The 19,548-nt window shown below is 62.6% G+C and overlaps 1 protein-coding gene across 1 annotated transcript in view; it reads right to left on the minus strand.

Moving 5' to 3' along the window:
* LOC139240503 (RIB43A-like with coiled-coils protein 2) overlaps positions 1 to 19,548 on the minus strand; it is a 62,299-nt gene that overhangs the window by 41,922 nt on the left and 829 nt on the right. Inside the window, exons 2-5 of the mRNA XM_070869045.1 lie at positions 18,272 to 18,400; positions 14,255 to 14,336; positions 12,047 to 12,391; positions 11,279 to 11,397 (exon numbers count right to left, since the gene is read on the minus strand). Of these exons, the coding sequence (XP_070725146.1) occupies positions 11,279 to 11,397; positions 12,047 to 12,391; positions 14,255 to 14,336; positions 18,272 to 18,400 (675 nt within the window). The remainder of the gene's footprint in view (positions 1 to 11,278; positions 11,398 to 12,046; positions 12,392 to 14,254; positions 14,337 to 18,271; positions 18,401 to 19,548) is intronic.

Raw genomic sequence — 19,548 nt, forward strand, 5'->3', positions numbered from 1 at the left:
CCGACCGTCACACCGACCGTCACACCGTCCGTCGCACCGTCCGTCACACCGACCGTCGCACCGTCCGTCACACCGTCACACCGACCGTCGCATCGTCCGTCGCACCGACCGTCACACCGACCGTCACACCGTCACACCGTCACACCCTCCGTCGCACCGACCGTCACACCCTCCGTCACACCGACCGTCACACCGACCGTCACACCCTCCGTCGCACCGACCGTCACACCGTCCGTCAGACCGTCACGTCACACCGACCGTCACACCGACCGTCACACCGACCGTCACACCCTCCGTCGCACCGACCGTCGCACCGACCGTCGCACCGACCGTCACACCGACCGTCACACCGACCGTCACACCGTCCGTCACACCGTCCGTCACACCGTCACACCGACCGTCACACCGTCCGTCACACCGTCACACCGACCGTCGCATCGTCCGTCGCACCGACCGTCGCACCGACCGTCACACCGTCACACCGTCACACCCTCCGTCGCACCGACCGTCACACCCTCCGTCACACCGACCGTCACACCGACCGTCACACCGACCGTCACACCCTCCGTCACACCCTCCGTCGCACCGACCGTCACACCGTCCGTCAGACCGTCACGTCACACCGACCGTCACACCGACCGTCACACCGACCGTCACACCCTCCGTCGCACCGACCGTCGCACCGACCGTCGCACCGACCGTCGCACCGACCGTCACACCGTCCGTCAGACCGTCACGTCACACCGACCGTCACACCGACCGTCACACCGACCGTCACACCGACCGTCACACCGTCCGTCACATCGACCGTCACACCGACCGTCACACCGACAGTCACACCGACCGTCACACCGACCGTCACACCGACCGTCACACCGTCACACCGACCGTCACACCGACCGTCACACCGTCCGTCACATCGACCGTCACACCGTCCGTCACACCGACCGTCACACCGACCGTCACACCGACCGTCACACCGACCGTCACACCGTCACACCGTCACACCGACCGTCACACCGTCCGTCACATCGACCGTCACACCGTCCGTCACACCGTCACACCGACCGTCACACCGACCGTCACACCGACCGTCACACCGTCCGTCACATCGACCGTCACACCGACCGTCACACCGTCCGTCACACCGACCGTCACACCGACCGTCACACCGTCACACCGACCGTCACACCCTCCGTCGCACCGACCGTCGCACCGTCCGTCACACCGACCGTCGCACCGACCGTCACACCGACCGTCACACCGTCCGTCACATCGACCGTCACACCGTCCGTCACACCGACCGTCACACCGTCACACCGTCACACCGACCGTCACACCGACCGTCACACCGACCGTCACACCGTCCGTCACACCGACCGTCACACCGTCCGTCACACCGACCGTCACACCGTCCGTCACACCGACCGTCACACCGTCCGTCACACCGACCGTCACACCGTCCGTCACACCGACCGTCACACCGACCGTCACACCGTCCGTCACACCGTCCGTCACACCGACCGTCACACCGTCCGTCACACCGACCGTCACACCGTCCGTCACACCGTCCGTCACACCGACCGTCACACCGTCACACCGACCGTCACACCGTCACACCGACCGTCACACCGTCACACCGTCCGTCACACCGTCCGTCACACCGACCGTCACACCGACCGTCACACCGTCACACCGACCGTCACACCGACCGTCACACCGACCGTCACACCGTCCGTCACACCGTCCGTCACACCGTCACACCGACCGTCACACCGTCCGTCACACCGTCACACCGACCGTCACACCGTCCGTCACACCGTCACACCGTCCGTCACACCGTCACACCGACCGTCACACCGTCGCACCGACCGTCGCACCGACCGTCGCACCGACCGTCGCACCGTCCGTCGCACCGTCCGTCGCACCCATCGTCGCACCCATCGTCGCACCCATCGTCGCACCCATCGTCGCACCGACCGTCGCACCGACCGTCGCACCGTCCGTCGCACCGTCCGTCGCACCGACCGTCGCACCGACCGTCGCACCGACCGTCGCACCGACCGTCGCACCGTCCGTCGCACCGTCCGTCGCACCGACCGTCACACCGACCGTCACACCGACCGTCACACCGACCGTCACACCGACCGTCACACCGTCCGTCACACCGTCCGTCACACCGTCACACCGTCCGTCACACCGTCCGTCACACCGTCCGTCACACCGTCCGTCACACCGACCGTCACACCGTCACACCGACCGTCACACCGTCCGTCACACCGTCCGTCACACCGACCGTCACACCGACCGTCACACCGACCGTCACACCGTCCGTCACACCGTCCGTCACACCGTCCGTCACACCGACCGTCACACCGTCCGTCACACCGTCACACCGACCGTCACACCGTCACACCGACCGTCACACCGTCCGTCACACCGTCACACCGTCCGTCACACCGTCCGTCACACCGACCGTCGCACCGTCCGTCGCACCGTCCGTCACACCGTCCGTCACACCGACCGTCACACCGTCCGTCACACCGTCCGTCACACCGACCGTCACACCGTCCGTCACACCGTCCGTCACACCGTCCGTCACACCGACCGTCACACCGACCGTCACACCGTCACACCGACCGTCACACCGTCCGTCACACCGTCCGTCACACCGTCCGTCACACCGTCCGTCACTCCGTCACACCGTCACACCGACCGTCACACCGACCGTCACACCGTCCGTCACACCGACCGTCACACCGTCCGTCACACCGACCGTCACACCGTCCGTCACACCGACCGTCACACCGACCGTCACACCGTCCGTCACACCGTCCGTCACACCGACCGTCACACCGACCGTCACACCGTCCGTCACACCGACCGTCACACCGTCACACCGACCGTCACACCGTCCGTCACACCGTCCGTCAAACCGTCACACCGTCCGTCACACCGACCGTCACACCGTCACACCGTCCGTCAAACCGTCACACCGACCGTCAAACCGTCACACCGTCCGTCACACCGACCGTCACACCGTCCGTCACACCGACCGTCACACCGACCGTCACACCGTCACACCGTCCGTCAAACCGTCACACCGACCGTCAAACCGTCACACCGTCCGTCGCACCGACCGTCACACCGTCCGTCACACCGTCCGTCACACCGACCGTCACACCGACCGTCACACCGTCACATCGTCCGTCGCACCGACCGTCGCACCGTCCGTCACACCGACCGTCACACCGTCCGTCACACCGACCGTCACACCGACCGTCACACCGACCGTCACACCGTCCGTCACACCGTCCGTCACACCGACCGTCACACCGACCGTCACACTGACCGTCACACCGTCCGTCACACCGACCGTCACACCGTCCGTCACACCGTCACACCGACCGTCACACCGTCACACCGTCCGTCACACCGTCCGTCAAACCGTCACACCGTCCGTCACACCGACCGTCACACCGTCCGTCACACCGTCCGTCACACCGACCGTCACACCGTCCGTCACACCGACCGTCACACCGTCCGTCACACCGTCCGTCAAACCGTCACACCGACCGTCAAACCGTCACACCGTCCGTCACACCGACCGTCACACCGTCCGTCACACCGACCGTCACACCGACCGTCACACCGACCGTCACACCGTCACACCGTCCGTCAAACCGTCACACCGACCGTCAAACCGTCACACCGTCCGTCACACCGTCCGTCAAACCGTCACACCGACCGTCAAACCGTCACACCGTCCGTCGCACCGACCGTCACACCGTCCGTCACACCGACCGTCACACCGTCACATCGTCCGTCGCACCGACCGTCGCATCGTCCGTCACACCGTCCGTCACACCGTCACACCGACCGTCACACCGACCGTCACACCGTCCGTCACACCGTCCGTCGCACCGACCGTCGCATCGTCCGTCACACCGTCACACCGACCGTCACACCGTCCGTCACACCGTCACACCGACCGTCACACCGTCCGTCACACCGTCCGTCACACCGTCCGTCAAACCGTCACACCGTCCGTCACACCGTCCGTCAAACCGTCACACCGACCGTCAAACCGTCCGTCACACCGACCGTCACACCGACCGTCAAACCGTCACACCGTCCGTCGCACCGACCGTCACACCGTCCGTCGCACCGACCGTCACACCGACCGTCACACCGTCCGTCGCACTGACCGTCACACCGACCGTCACACCGACCGTCACACCGACCGTCGCACCGTCCGTCACACCGTCCGTCGCACCGTCCGTCGCACCGACCGTCACACCGTCCGTCGCACCGACCGTCGCACCGTCCGTCGCACCGTCCGTCACACCGACCGTCACACCGACCGTCACACCGACCGTCACACCGACCGTCACACCGTCCGTCAAACCGTCACACCGACCGTCGCACCGACCGTCGCACCGTCCGTCACACCGACCGTCACACCGTCCGTCGCACCGTCCGTCGCACCGACCGTCGCACCGTCCGTCGCACCGTCCGTCACACCGACCGTCACACCGTCCGTCAAACCGTCACACCGTCCGTCGCACCGACCGTCGCACCGTCCGTCACACCGTCCGTCGCACCGACCGTCACACCGTCCGTCAAACCGTCACACCGACCGTCGCACCGACCGTCGCACCGACCGTCACACCGTCCGTCGCACCGACCGTCGCACCGTCCGTCGCACCGTCCGTCGCACCGTCCGTCGCACCGTCCGTCGCACCGTCCGTCACACCGTCACACCGTCCGTCACACCGACCGTCACACCGTCCGTCGCACCGACCGTCACACCGTCCGTCGCACCGTCCGTCACACCGACCGTCGCACCGACCGTCGCACCGTCCGTCACACCGTCCGTCAAACCGTCACACCGACCGTCGCACCGTCCGTCGCACCGTCCGTCACACCGTCACACCGACCGTCACACCGTCCGTCACACCGACCGTCGCACCGTCCGTCGCACCGTCCGTCGCACCGTCCGTCGCACCGACCGTCGCACCGTCCGTCGCACCGTCCGTCGCACCGTCACACCGACCGTCACACCGTCACACCGTCCGTCACACCGTCCGTCACACCGACCGTCGCACCGTCCGTCACACCGACCGTCGCACCGTCCGTCGCACCGTCACACCGACCGTCACACCGTCACACCGACCGTCACACCGTCCGTCACACTCACCGTCACACCGACCGTCACACCGTCACACCGTCACACCGTCCGTCACACCGTCCGTCACACCGACCGTCACACCGTCCGTCACACCGTCCGTCACACCGTCCGTCACACTCACCGTCACACTCACCGTCACACTCACCGTCACACTCACCGTCGCACCGACCGTCGCACCGACCGTCACACCGACCGTCACACCGTCCGTCGCACCGACCGTCGCACCGTCCGTCGCACCGACCGTCGCACCGTCCGTCACACCGTCCGTCACACCGTCCGTCACACCGTCACACCGTCCGTCACACCGTCACACCGTCCGTCGCACCGTCCGTCGCACCGACCGTCGCACCGTCCGTCGCACCGACCGTCGCACCGTCCGTCGCACCGTCCGTCACACCGTCCGTCACACCGTCCGTCACACCGTCACACCGTCCGTCACACCGTCACACCGTCCGTCGCACCGTCCGTCGCACCGACCGTCGCACCGTCCGTCGCACCGTCCGTCGCACCCACCGTCGCACCCACCGTCGCACCCACCGTCGCACCCACCGTCGCACCCACCGTCGCACTCACCGTCGCACCCACCGTCGCACCCACCGTCGCACCGTCCGTCGCACCGACCGTCGCACCGACCGTCGCACCGACCGTCGCACCGACCGTCACACCGTCCGTCACACCGTCCGTCACACCGTCCGTCACACCGACCGTCACACCGACCGTCAAACCGTCACACCGACCGTCACACCGTCCGTCACACCGACCGTCACACCGTCCGTCACACCGTCCGTCACACCGTCCGTCACACCGACCGTCACACCGACCGTCACACCGACCGTCACACCGACCGTCACACCGTCCGTCACACCGTCCGTCAAACCGTCCGTCACACCGTCCGTCACACCGACCGTCACACCGTCCGTCACACCGTCCGTCACACCGTCCGTCACACCGACCGTCACACCGACCGTCACACCGACCGTCACACCGTCCGTCACACCGACCGTCACACCGTCCGTCACACCGTCCGTCACACCGACCGTCACACCGACCGTCACACCGTCCGTCAAACCGTCCGTCAAACCGTCACACCGTCCGTCAAACCGTCACACCGACCGTCACACCGACCGTCACACCGACCGTCACACCGACCGTCACACCGACCGTCACACCGACCGTCACACCGTCACACCGACCGTCACACCGTCCGTCACACTGTCACACCGACCGTCACACCGTCCGTCACACCGTCACACCGACCGTCACAGTGGTCCGTCACACCGTCCGTCACACCGTCACACCGACCGTCACAGTGGTCCGTCACACCGACCGTCACACCGTCCGTCACACCGACCGTCACACCGTCCGTCACACCGTCCGTCACACCGACCGTCACACCGTCCGTCACACCGACCGTCACACCGACCGTCACACCGTCCGTCACACCGTCCGTCGCACCGTCACACCGACCGTCACACCGTCCGTCACACCGTCCGTCACACCGTCACACCGACCGTCACACCGACCGTCACACCGTCCGTCGCACCGTCCGTCGCACCGACCGTCGCACCGTCCGTCGCACCGACCGTCGCACCGACCGTCGCACCGTCCGTCGCACCGACCGTCACACCCTCCGTCACACCGTCACACCGACCGTCGCACCGTCCGTCGCACCGTCCGTCGCACCGTCCGTCGCACCCTCCGTCACACCCTCCGTCACACCGTCCGTCACACCGTCCGTCACACCGTCCGTCACACCGTCCGTCACACCGTCCGTCACACCGTCCGTCACACCCATCGTCACACCGTCCGTCACACCGTCCGTCACACCCATCGTCACACCGTCCGTCACACCGTCCGTCACACCGACCGTCACACCGTCCGTCACACCGACCGTCACACCGTCCGTCACACCCATCGTCACACCGTCCGTCACACCGTCCGTCACACCGACCGTCACACCGTCCGTCACACCGTCCGTCACACCGTCACACCGTCACACCGTCCGTCACACCGACCGTCACACCGTCCGTCACACCGACCGTCACACCGTCCGTCACACCGACCGTCACACCGTCCGTCACACCGACCGTCACACCGTCCGTCACACCGACCGTCACACCGTCCGTCACACCGTCCGTCACACCGACCGTCACACCGTCCGTCACACCGACCGTCACACCGACCGTCACACCGTCCGTCACACCGACCGTCACACCGTCCGTCACACCGACCGTCACACCGACCGTCACACCGTCCGTCACACCGACCGTCACACCGTCACACCGACCGTCACACCGACCGTCACACCGTCCGTCACACCGACCGTCACACCGACCGTCACACCGTCCGTCACACCGTCCGTCACACCGTCCGTCACACCGTCCGTCACACCGACCGTCACACCGTCCGTCACACCGTCCGTCACACCGACCGTCACACCGTCCGTCACACCGACCGTCACACCGACCGTCACACCGTCCGTCACACCGTCACACCGACCGTCACACCGTCCGTCACACCGTCCGTCACACCGACCGTCACACCGACCGTCACACCGACCGTCACACCGACCGTCACACCGACCGTCACACCGACCGTCACACCGACCGTCACACCGTCACACCCTCCGTCGCACCGACCGTCACACCCTCCGTCACACCGACCGTCACACCGACCGTCACACCGACCGTCACACCCTCCGTCGCACCGACCGTCACACCGTCCGTCAGACCGTCACGTCACACCGACCGTCACACCGACCGTCACACCGACCGTCGCACCGTCCGTCGCACCGACCGTCGCACCGACCGTCACACCGACCGTCACACCGTCCGTCACATCGACCGTCACACCGTCCGTCACACCGACCGTCACACCGACCGTCACACCGTCCGTCACACCGTCCGTCACACCGTCCGTCACACCGTCCGTCACACCGTCCGTCACACCGTCCGTCACACCGTCACACCGACCGTCACACCGTCCGTCACACCGTCACACCGACCGTCGCATCGTCCGTCGCACCGACCGTCACACCGACCGTCACACCGTCACACCGTCACACCCTCCGTCGCACCGACCGTCACACCCTCCGTCACACCGACCGTCACACCGACCGTCACACCGACCGTCACACCGACCGTCACACCGACCGTCACACCGACCGTCACACCGACCGTCACACCGTCACACCCTCCGTCGCACCGACCGTCACACCCTCCGTCACACCGACCGTCACACCGACCGTCACACCGACCGTCACACCGACCGTCACACCCTCCGTCGCACCGACCGTCACACCGTCCGTCAGACCGTCACGTCACACCGACCGTCACACCGACCGTCACACCGACCGTCACACCGACCGTCACACCGACCGTCACACCCTCCGTCGCACCGACCGTCGCACCGACCGTCACACCGTCCGTCAGACCGTCACGTCACACCGACCGTCACACCGACCGTCACACCGACCGTCACACCGACCGTCACACCGTCCGTCACACCGTCCGTCACACCGACCGTCACACCGACCGTCACACCGACCGTCACACCGACCGTCACACCGACCGTCACACCGACCGTCACACCGTCACACCGTCACACCGACCGTCACACCGACCGTCACACCGTCCGTCACACCGACCGTCACACCGACCGTCACACCGACCGTCACACCGACCGTCACACCGACCGTCACACCGACCGTCACACCGTCACACCGACCGTCACACCGTCCGTCACATCGACCGTCACACCGTCCGTCACACCGTCACACCGACCGTCACACCGACCGTCACACCGTCCGTCACATCGACCGTCACACCGACCGTCACACCGACCGTCACACCGTCCGTCACACCGTCACACCGACCGTCACACCGTCACACCGACCGTCACACCGACCGTCACACCCTCCGTCGCACCGACCGTCGCACCGTCCGTCACACCGACCGTCGCACCGACCGTCGCACCGACCGTCACACCGACCGTCACACCGTCCGTCACATCGACCGTCACACCGTCCGTCACACCGACCGTCACACCGTCACACCGACCGTCACACCGTCCGTCACATCGACCGTCACACCGTCCGTCACACCGACCGTCACACCGACCGTCACACCGTCCGTCACACCGTCCGTCACACCGACCGTCACACCGTCCGTCACACCGACCGTCACACCGTCCGTCACACCGACCGTCACACCGTCCGTCACACCGACCGTCACACCGTCCGTCACACCGACCGTCACACCGTCCGTCACACCGACCGTCACACCGTCCGTCACACCGACCGTCACACCGTCACACCGACCGTCACACCGTCACACCGACCGTCACACCGACCGTCACACCGTCACACCGTCACACCGACCGTCACACCGACCGTCACACCGTCCGTCACATCGACCGTCACACCGACCGTCACACCGACCGTCACACCGTCACACCGACCGTCACACCGTCCGTCACACCGTCCGTCACACCGTCCGTCACACCGTCACACCGACCGTCACACCGACCGTCACACCGACCGTCACACCGTCTGTCACACCGTCCGTCACACCGTCACACCGACCGTCACACCGTCACATCGACCGTCACACCGTCCGTCACACCGACCGTCACACCGTCCGTCACACCGACCGTCACACCGTCACACCGACCGTCACACCGTCACACCGACCGTCACACCGTTACACCATCCGTCACACCGACCGTCACACCGACCGTCACACCGTCCGTCACACCGACCGTCACACCGACCGTCACACCGTCCGTCACACCGACCGTCACACCGACCGTCACACCGTCCGTCACACCGACCGTCACACCGTCACACCGACCGTCACACCGACCGTCACACCGTCCGTCACACCGACCGTCACACCGACCGTCACATCGACCGTCACATCGACCGTCACACCGTCACACCGACCGTCACACCGACCGTCACACCGTCCGTCACACCGACCGTCACACCGTCCGTCACACCGTCACACCGACCGTCACACCGTCCGTCACACCGACCGTCACACCGACCGTCACACCCTCCGTCACACCGTCACACCGACCGTCACACCGACCGTCACACCGACCGTCACACCGTCCGTCACACCGACCGTCACACCGTCACACCGACCGTCACACCGACCGTCACACCGACCGTCACACCGTCCGTCACACCGACCAAACACTAATGAGCCTCGCCCACTGAGAGATCCCGCCCACTGGGTGCCCCTCCCCCGATGCCCCTCCCACAGCCTGGACGACGGAGGCGGAATTCACGGCCCGACGCGCGAAGTCTCCGCGGTGCTTGGGCAGGGAGTCCACAGGGGTCCCGCCGTCCCCCCCCTCCCCCTCACCCCAGTCTGTGCCGCGTTGGCCGACCTCAGCCTGGTCTGAGGAGGGGGGGGGGGCGGGGGGCGGAGAGATGCAGAAGGGTCCTGGCTCTGCTTTGGACATCCAGTGACACCCTACACCCCCCCCCCGCCACCGAACCCCCTGCTGGCAGAATTCACGTGTATGAGCGGCAAATAGCTCCCGACTGGCTCGCGTGCAGCTCCCCATGGCCGAATAGCCCACCCACACCAACTCGCGTGCAGCTCCCCATGGCCGAATAGCCCACCCACACCAACTCGCGTGCAGCTCCCCATGGCCGAATAGCCCACCCACACCAACTCGTGTGCAGCTCCCCATGGCCGAATAGCCCACCCACACCAACTCGCGTGCAGCTCCCCATGGCCGAATAGCCCACCCACACCAACTCGTACACCGTCTGTAGAACCTCCCTCGCCCCTCTGCCAGCGCATGTTAACACCCCCCCCCCCCCCCCGGGAGATTAGATTGGCTGAGAAGGTGATCCGTGGCCCCTTCCCCTCGCCCCTCCACCTCACCCCTCCCTCGCCCCTCCACCTCTCCCTCGCCCTTCCCCCTCACCTTTCGCCCCTCCACCTCCCCCTCCCCTCTCGCCCTTTCCCCTCGCCCTTCCCCCTCACCTTTCGCCCCTCCACCTCCCCCTCCCCTCTCGCCCCTTCGCCTCGCCCCCCTCCCCCCCCAGCGGAGCGGGGCGGGTGACCCTACCAGCGCCATGTTGTAGTTGAGGGTGGCGGTGTCGAGGGCGCGCCGGCTGTCCTCCTCCATCCGGGCCAGCAGGAGGCCTCGCTCGGCCAGCTCCGTCTCCTTCCGGTGATACAGGTCGTCTGTGGGGTCACAGCAGAGCGGGGTCAGGGGGGGAGAGAGAGAGAGAGAGAGAGGGGGGCGAGGGGAGGTAGGGCAGATGAGTGTAACGATAGAATGTACGGTCCCCTCGATCCGGAGGGGCAAGTGAGTGAGTGAGGGCCGCCAATTTTATCGGCTCATGTCTGACTGAGCTCCACAATAACAAGAGTTGTTCGAGGGACGATAAACACACAGGGTGGTCGGGGAGAGGTCAGGGGTCGGGGGGCCGGGTTGGGGAGAGGTCGGGGGTCGGTCAGGATAAGGTTTTCGGGGGGGGCCGTTTCGGGGCGAGGTCATGGGTCGGGGGGACCGGGTGGTGAGAGGTCGGGGGCCGGTCAGGAGAGGGTGTTTGGGGGGGGGCCGGGTCAGGGATAGGTCAAGGGTCGGTGCTCGGGGTGAGTAGATCGGGGGGAGGTCGGGGGTCGGGGTGAGTAGATCGGGGGGAGGTCGGGGGTCCGGGTGAGTAGATCGGGGGGAGGTCAGGGGTCCGGGTGAGTAGATCGGGGGGAGGTCAGGGGTCGGGGTGAGTTGATCGGGGGGAGGTCGGGGGTCCGGGTGAGTAGAACGGGGGGAGGTCAGGGGTCGGGGTGAGTAGATCAGGGGAAGGTCAGGGGTCAGGGGTCGGGGTACCTGCTAATTTCTGGTCCCTCTGGGCCTTCTCCTTCTCGGCCCTCTGGGCCTCCAGCCAGCCGCGGGTCTCGCGCTGCTGGAACTTGTGGCGGGGCAGCTGGTTGCCGTCCTCGCCCTGGAATCGCTGCATGCCCGAGGGGCCACAGCGAGGGTCGTCCTCACACACCCGGGCCGGCCTGTCCTTCCTCAGGGCGTCCGGGTCGGACAGCTCGAACTCCCGCCGGCTCTCGGGCCGCTGGTAACGGGCCCGGAACTCCTCCACCTCCAGGTTCAGCGCCCGCACCCGTCCCTCCTCCTGGGCCGCCAGCAACTGGGCCGTCCTATCGTAGCGCAGGATGTCCGCGTCTGTACAGGGGCCGTGGGGGAACACACAGAGTTCAGGCTTAGGTACTGCCCCTCCGACAGTGCGGCGTTCTCTCAGTACCGCCCCTCCGACAGTGCGGAACTCCCTCAGTACCGCCCCTCCGACAGTGTGGCACTCCCTCAGTACTGACCCTCCGACAGTGTGGCACTCCCTCAGTACCGCCCCTCCGACAGCGCAGAGTGGCACTCCCTCAGTACTGACCCTCCGACAGTGCGGCGCTCCCTCAGTACCGCCCCTCCGACAGTGCGGCACTCCCTCAGTACCGCCCCTCCGACAGTGCGCCGCTCCCTCAGTACCGCCCCTCCCTCAGTACCGCCCCTCCGACAGTGCGGCGCTCCCTTAGTACCGCCCCTCCGACAGTGCGGGGCTCCCTCAGTACTGCCCCTCCGACAGTGCGGCACTCCCTCAGTACCGCCCCTCCGACAGTGCGGCGCTCCCTCAGTACCGCCCCTCCGACAGTGCGGCGCTCCCTCAGTACTGCCCCTCCGACAGTGCGGCACTCCCTCAGTACTGCCCCTCCGACAGTGCGGCGCTCCCTCAGTATTGCCCCTCCGACAGTGCGGCGCTCCCTCAGTACTGCCCCTCCGACAGTGCGGCACTCCCTCAGTACCGCCCCTCCGACAGTGCGGCACTCCCTCAGTACCGCCCCTCCGACAGTGCGGAACTCCCTCAGTACTGCCCCTCCGACAGTGCGGCGCTACCTCAGTACTGCCCCTCCGACAGTGCGGCGCTCCCTCAGTACCGTCCCTCCGACAGTGCGGCACTCCCTCAGTACCACCCCTCCGACAGTGCGGCACTCCCTCAGTACTGCCCCTCCGACAGTGCGGCACTCCCTCAGTACCGCCCCTCCGACAGTGCGGGGCTCCCTCAGTACCGCCCCTCCGACAGTGCGGCGCTCCCTCAGTACCGCCCCTCCGACAGTGCGGAACTCCCTCAGTACTGCCCCTCCGACAGTGCGGCGCTACCTCAGTACTGCCCCTCCGACAGTGCGGCGCTCCCTCAGTACCGTCCCTCCGACAGTGCGGCACTCCCTCAGTACCACCCCTCCGACAGTGCGGCACTCCCTCAGTACTGCCCCTCCGACAGTGCGGCACTCCCTCAGTACCGCCCCTCCGACAGTGCGGGGCTCCCTCAGTACCGCCCCTCCGACAGTGCGGCGCTCCCTCAGTACCGCCCCTCCGACAGTGCGGAACTCCCTCAGTACTGCCCCTCCGACAGTGCGGCGCTACCTCAGTACTGCCCCTCCGACAGTGCGGCACTCCCTCAGTACCGCCCCTCCGACAGTGCGGAACTCCCTCAGTACTGCCCCTCCGACAGTGCGGCGCTACCTCAGTACTGCCCCTCCGACAGTGCGGCGCTCCCTCAGTACCGTCCCTCCGACAGTGCGGCACTCCCTCAGTACCACCCCTCCGACAGTGCGGCACTCCCTCAGTACTGCCCCTCCGACAGTGCGGCACTCCCTCAGTACCGCCCCTCCGACAGTGCGGGGCTCCCTCAGTACCGCCCCTCCGACAGTGCGGCGCTCCCTCAGTACCGCCCCTCCGACAGTGCGGCGCTCCCTCAGTACTGCCCCTCCGACAGTGCGGCGCTCCCTCAGTACTGCCCCTCCGACAGTGCGGCACTCCCTCAGTACCGCCCCTCCGACAGTGCAGCACTCCCTCAGTACCGCCCCTCTGACAGTGCAGCACTCCCTCAGTACTGCCCCTCTGACAGTGCAGCACTCCCTCAGTACTGCCCCTCTGACAGTGCAGCACTCCCTCAGTACCGCCCCTCTGTGCGAGACTTACGATTTAATGCTGAATTTGGTGCCGATGAACCATCCCAGACTCAGCCCCGATAATTACCAAAAGCCTTGATCCGGAGTTGCTCCCTGTCCTCTCGCGCCTTCTTTTCACGGAGTTGCTGATCGAGGAACGGCCGATCGATCTGGGAAGTGAACCTGAATCAGTAACTGCTCCCTTCGTGTGCGGGGATAAAGATTCCGGCAAGCGAGCAGGCCATTCGGCCCCAAACCGGCTCCCTCCCACTCCCCCTCACCCCAACCCATCACCCAAATCCCTCTCTTGCTTTCTCCCTCAGGTGTTTATCCAGCCCCGACACCGGATACAACAACTTTCATTTATATCGTGTCGTGAAACGTCGCAAGATGCTCCACGTGAGCAATTATCAGACAAAGAATTGGACACCGAACTGCATAAGCCATTTCGGACCGAGATGAGGAGGTTATCCACTTTGGTGGTAAAAACAGAGAGACAGACTATTATCTGAATGGTGACAGATTAGGAAAAGGGAAGGTGCAACGAGACCTGGGTGTCATGGTACATCAGTCATTGAAGGTAGGCATGCAGGTACAGCAGGCGGTGAAGAAGGCAAATGGCATGTTGGCCTTCATAGCGAGGGGATTTGAGTACAGGGGCAGGGAGGTGTTGCTACGGTTGTACAGGGCCTTGGTGAGGCCACACCTGGAGTATTGTGTACAGTTTTGGTCTCCTAACCTGAGGAAGGACATTCTTGCTATTGAGGGAGTGCAGCGAAGGTTCACCAGACTGATTCCCGGGATGGCAGGACTGACATATCAAGAAAGACTGGATCAACTGGGCTTGTATTCACTGGAGTTCAGAAGAGTGAGAGGGGACCTCATAGAAACGTTTAAAATTCTGACGGGGTTAGACAGGTTAGATGCAGGAAGAATGTTCCCAATGTTGCAACAAAAAATTCCAGAAGATTTGTCAAGCATGATTTCCCTTTCACAAATCCATGCTGACTTGGACCTATCATGTCACCATTTTCCAAATGCGCTGCTATGACATCCTTAATAATTGATTCCATCATTTTACCCACTACTGAGGTCAGGCTGACCGGTCTATAATTCCCTGCTTTCTCTCTCCCTCCTTTTTTAAAAAGTGGGGTTACATTGGCTACCCTCCACTCGATAGGAACTGATCCAGAGTCAATGGAATGTTGGAAAATGACTGTCAATGCATCCGCTATTTCCAAGGCCACCTCCTTAAGTACTCTGGGATGCAGTCCATCAGGCCCTGGGGATTTATCGGCGTTCAATCCCATCAATTTCCCCAACACAATTTCCCGACTAATAAAGATTTCCCTCAGTTCCTCCTCCTTACTCGACCCTCTGACCCCTTTTATATCCGGAAGGTTGTTTGTGTCCTCCTTAGTGAATACTGAACCAAAGTACTTGTTCAATTGGTCTGCCATTTCTTTGTTCCCCGTTATGATTTCCCCTGATTCTGACTGCAGGGGACCTACGTTTGTCTTTACTAACCTTTTTCTCTTTACATACCTATAGAAACTTTTGCAATCCGCCTTAATGTTCCCTGCAAGCTTCTTCTCGTACTCCATTTTCCCTGCCCTAATCAAACCCTTTGTCCTCCTCTGCTGAGTTCTAAATTTCTCCCAGTCCCCAGGTTCGCTGCTATTTCTGGCCAATTTGTATGCCATTTCCTTGGCTTTAATACTATCCCTGATTTCCCTAGATAGCCACCTTCCCTTTTTTATTTTTACGCCAGACAGGAGTGTACAATTGTTGTAATTCATCCATGCGGTCTCTAAATGTCTGACATTGCCCATCCACAGTCAACCCCTTAAATATCATTAGCCAATCTATCTTAGCCAATTCATGCCTCATACCTTCAAAGTTACCCTTCTTTAAGTTCTGGACCATGGTCTCTGAATTAACTGTATCATTCTCCATCCTAATGCAGAATTCCACCATATTATGGTCACTCTTCCCCAAGGGGCCTCACACAATGAGATTGCTAATTAGTCCTCTCTCATTACACAACACCCAGTCTAAGATGGTCTCCCCCAGAGTTGGTTCCTCGACATATTGGTCTAGAAAACCATCTCTTATGCACTCCAGGAAATCCTCCTCCACTGTATTGCTTCCAGTTTGGTTAGCCCAATCTATGTGCATATTAAAGTCACCCATTATAACTGCTGCACCTTTATTGCATGCACCCCTAATTTCCTGTTTGATGCCCTCCCCAACATCACTACTACTGTTTGGAGGTCTGTACACAACTCCCACTAACGATTTTTGCCCTTTAGTGTTCTGCATCTCTACCCATATAGATTCCACATCATCCAAGCTAATGTCTTTCCTAACTATTGCATTAATCTCCTCTTTAACCAGCAATGCTACCCCACCTCCTTTTCCTTTTATTCTATCCTTCCTGAATGTTGAATACCCCTGGATATTGAGTTCCCAGCCCTGATCATCCTGGAGCCACGTCTCCGTAATCCCAATCACATCATATTTGTTAACATCTATTTGCACAGTTAATTCATCCACCTTATTGCGGATACTCCTTGCATTAAGACACAAAGCCTTCAGGCTTGTTTTTTTTAACACCCTTTGTCCTTTTAGAATTTTGCTGTACAGTGGCCCTTTTTGTTCTTTGCCTTGGGTTTCTCTGCCCTCCACTTTTCCTCATCTCCTTTCTGTCTTTTGCTTTTGCCTCCTTTTTGTCTCCCTCTGTCTCCCTGCATTGGTTCCCATCCCCCTGCCATATTAGTTTAACTCCTGGACAGGTTAGATGCAGGAAGAATGTTCCCGATGTTGGGGAAGTCCAGAACCAGGGGTCACAGTCTGAGGATAAGGGGTAAGCCATTTAGGACCGAGATGAGGAGAAACTTCTTCACCCAGAGAGTGGTGAACCTGTGGAATTCTCTACCACAGAAAGTTGTTGAGGCCAATTCACTAAATATATTCAAAAAGGAGTTAGATGTAGTCCTTCCTACTCGGGGGATCAAGGGGTATGGCGAGAAAGCAGGAATGGGGTACTGAAGTTGCATGTTCAGCCATGAACTCATTGAATGGTGGTGCAGGCTCGAAGGGCCAAATGGCCTACTCCTGCACCTATTTTCTATGTTTCTATGAAACACATGTCAACTCATCCCTTTTTGGCCTGGGGAGCAAGTCATCCTCGCTTCGAGGGACTGCCTCTGATATTAGAATAGTACGGCATAGATGGAGGCCATTCGGCCCATCGACTCTACGCCGGCTCTTTTGAAGAGCGATCCAGTTCGTCCCGCTCCCCCTGTGCTTTCCCCCTATTCCTGCAATTACTCTCCTTCAGGTGTTTATCTAGCTCCCTTTTGAAGGCTACGTTTGAATCTGTATCCACCGCGCTATCGGGCAATGCCTTCCAAATCCTCGTTGCGTTTTTGTAAAAAAAAGTTCTGCCTTGTCGCCAATTTTTTGTTCCATTTTCTTTGAGTTTCTCAGTTATAAAGATAGTGACGAAAGGAATCATCCAATCAGTTAACGGTTAGACGGTTTTGCTTTCCAATTGGTTGTGGGGAAAGTGTCACAAGGTCGGACGTGTCGCGTAACCAATGGCAGGAGGCGGGCAGTTAGAAGTGGGAGGTCGCGCGATGAAACCGCCGTGGGTACGTCCAGCTCGGGTTCACAACCCTGCCTTCAGCAAGACAATAACATTTTGTTACCTTCAACGGTTTAAAGACATTTACGTCTCGTAGTGCAGCCAACAGCGACTAACGAGGCTGTACGTTGCCCTTCCCGGGCAAACGAGCCAAAGGTGGGCAAGGGACCCACCCTCAAAGCCCTCCCCTGATAAAGTGCAACATCCCCACCGACACCTGGGAGTCCCTGGGCCCAAAGACCAGTCCCGTCCCAAGTGGAGGGAGTGCATCCGGGAGGGGGCGCTGAGCACCTCGAGTCTCGTTGCCCGAGAGCGTGCAGAAACCCAGCGCAGGCAGCGGAAGGAGCGTGCGGCAAACCAGTCCCGCCCTCCCCTTCCCTCGACCACTGTCTGTCCCACCCTGTGACAGGGACCGTGGTTCCCCGTATTGGGCTGTTCAGCCACTGAAGGACTCACTTCAGGAGTGGAAGCGAGTCTTCCTCGATCCCGAGGGACGGCCTGCGATGCCTTGAGCCATGCTTCATCAGTCACGAACCAAAAGCCTCCTCGGCTCTCAAAAGCAACTCCCCCACGTTTCCTCCGTCGCTAAAGTCGGCTCCCAAACTCTTGCCTTCCTCTTTGATGCCAAACGCAGTTTTTTTTTCCTCTCCTGCACGGCTTTTGACTCGACTCACAAGGCAGCTTTCGATCAACCGAGCCTGCCGCCCCTTTTCATCTCACCCCTCTGGAATACCAAACCCTTTTTCCCCACCGTTTGTTAAATTATTCCATTGTCCCCGGCCTCAACAGCCCATCTGTTCCAGGTATTAGAAACATCGAAAATAGGTGCAGGAGCAGGTCATTCGGCCCTTCGAGCCTGCACCACCATTCAATAAGATCATGGCTGATCATTCACCTCAGTACCCCGTTCCTGCTTTCTCTCCATACCCCTTGATCCCTTTCTATTTTCTATGTTTCTATAGGAAGTGGGTACTGAAGTTGCATGTTCAGCCATGAACTCATTGAATGGCGGTGCAGGCTCGAAGGGCCGAATGGCCGACTCCTGCACCTATTTTCTATGTTTCTATGTTTAGCCGTAAGGGCCACATCTAACTCCCTTTTGAATATATCCAACGAACTGGCCCCAACAACTCTCAGCGGCAGGGAATTCCACAGGTTCACAATTCTCCGGGTGAAGAAGTTTCTCCTCCCCTCGGTCCTAAATGGCTTACCCCCTTTACCCTTAGACTGCGACCCCCCCCCCCCCCCGAGTTCTGGACTTCCCCCCCCCCCAACATCGGGAACATTCTTCCCGCCTCTAATCCTGTCCCCGCCCCGGCCGGAATCTGAGATGTTGCTCCGGTCACTTTTTTGGGGGACGGAGAGCGCGGGGCGGGGAGGTGGAGCTGAGCCCCACGATCGGATCGGCCGGGGATCGTATTGAGCGGCCGGGGGCCGTATTGAACGGCCGGGGGCAGGCTGGAGTGGGGGGGGGGGGGAGTGGGGGAATGGGGGAGTGGGGAGTGGGGGGTGGGGGGAGTGGGGGGAGTGGGGTGGGGGAGTGGGGGAGTGGGGGGGAGTGGGGGAATGGGGGAATGGGGAGTGGGGGTGGGGGAGTGGGGGGAGTGGGGTGGGGAGTGGGGGAATGGGGGTGGGGGAGTGGGGGAATGGGGGGTGGGGGAGTGGGGGAATGTGGGAATGGGGGAGTGGAGGGGGAGGAGGAGTGGGGGAGTGGTGGGGGAGTGGTGGGGGAG

This window comes from Pristiophorus japonicus, chromosome 32, assembly GCF_044704955.1.
Source record: "Pristiophorus japonicus isolate sPriJap1 chromosome 32, sPriJap1.hap1, whole genome shotgun sequence".
Classification (NCBI taxonomy): domain Eukaryota; kingdom Metazoa; phylum Chordata; class Chondrichthyes; family Pristiophoridae; genus Pristiophorus; species Pristiophorus japonicus.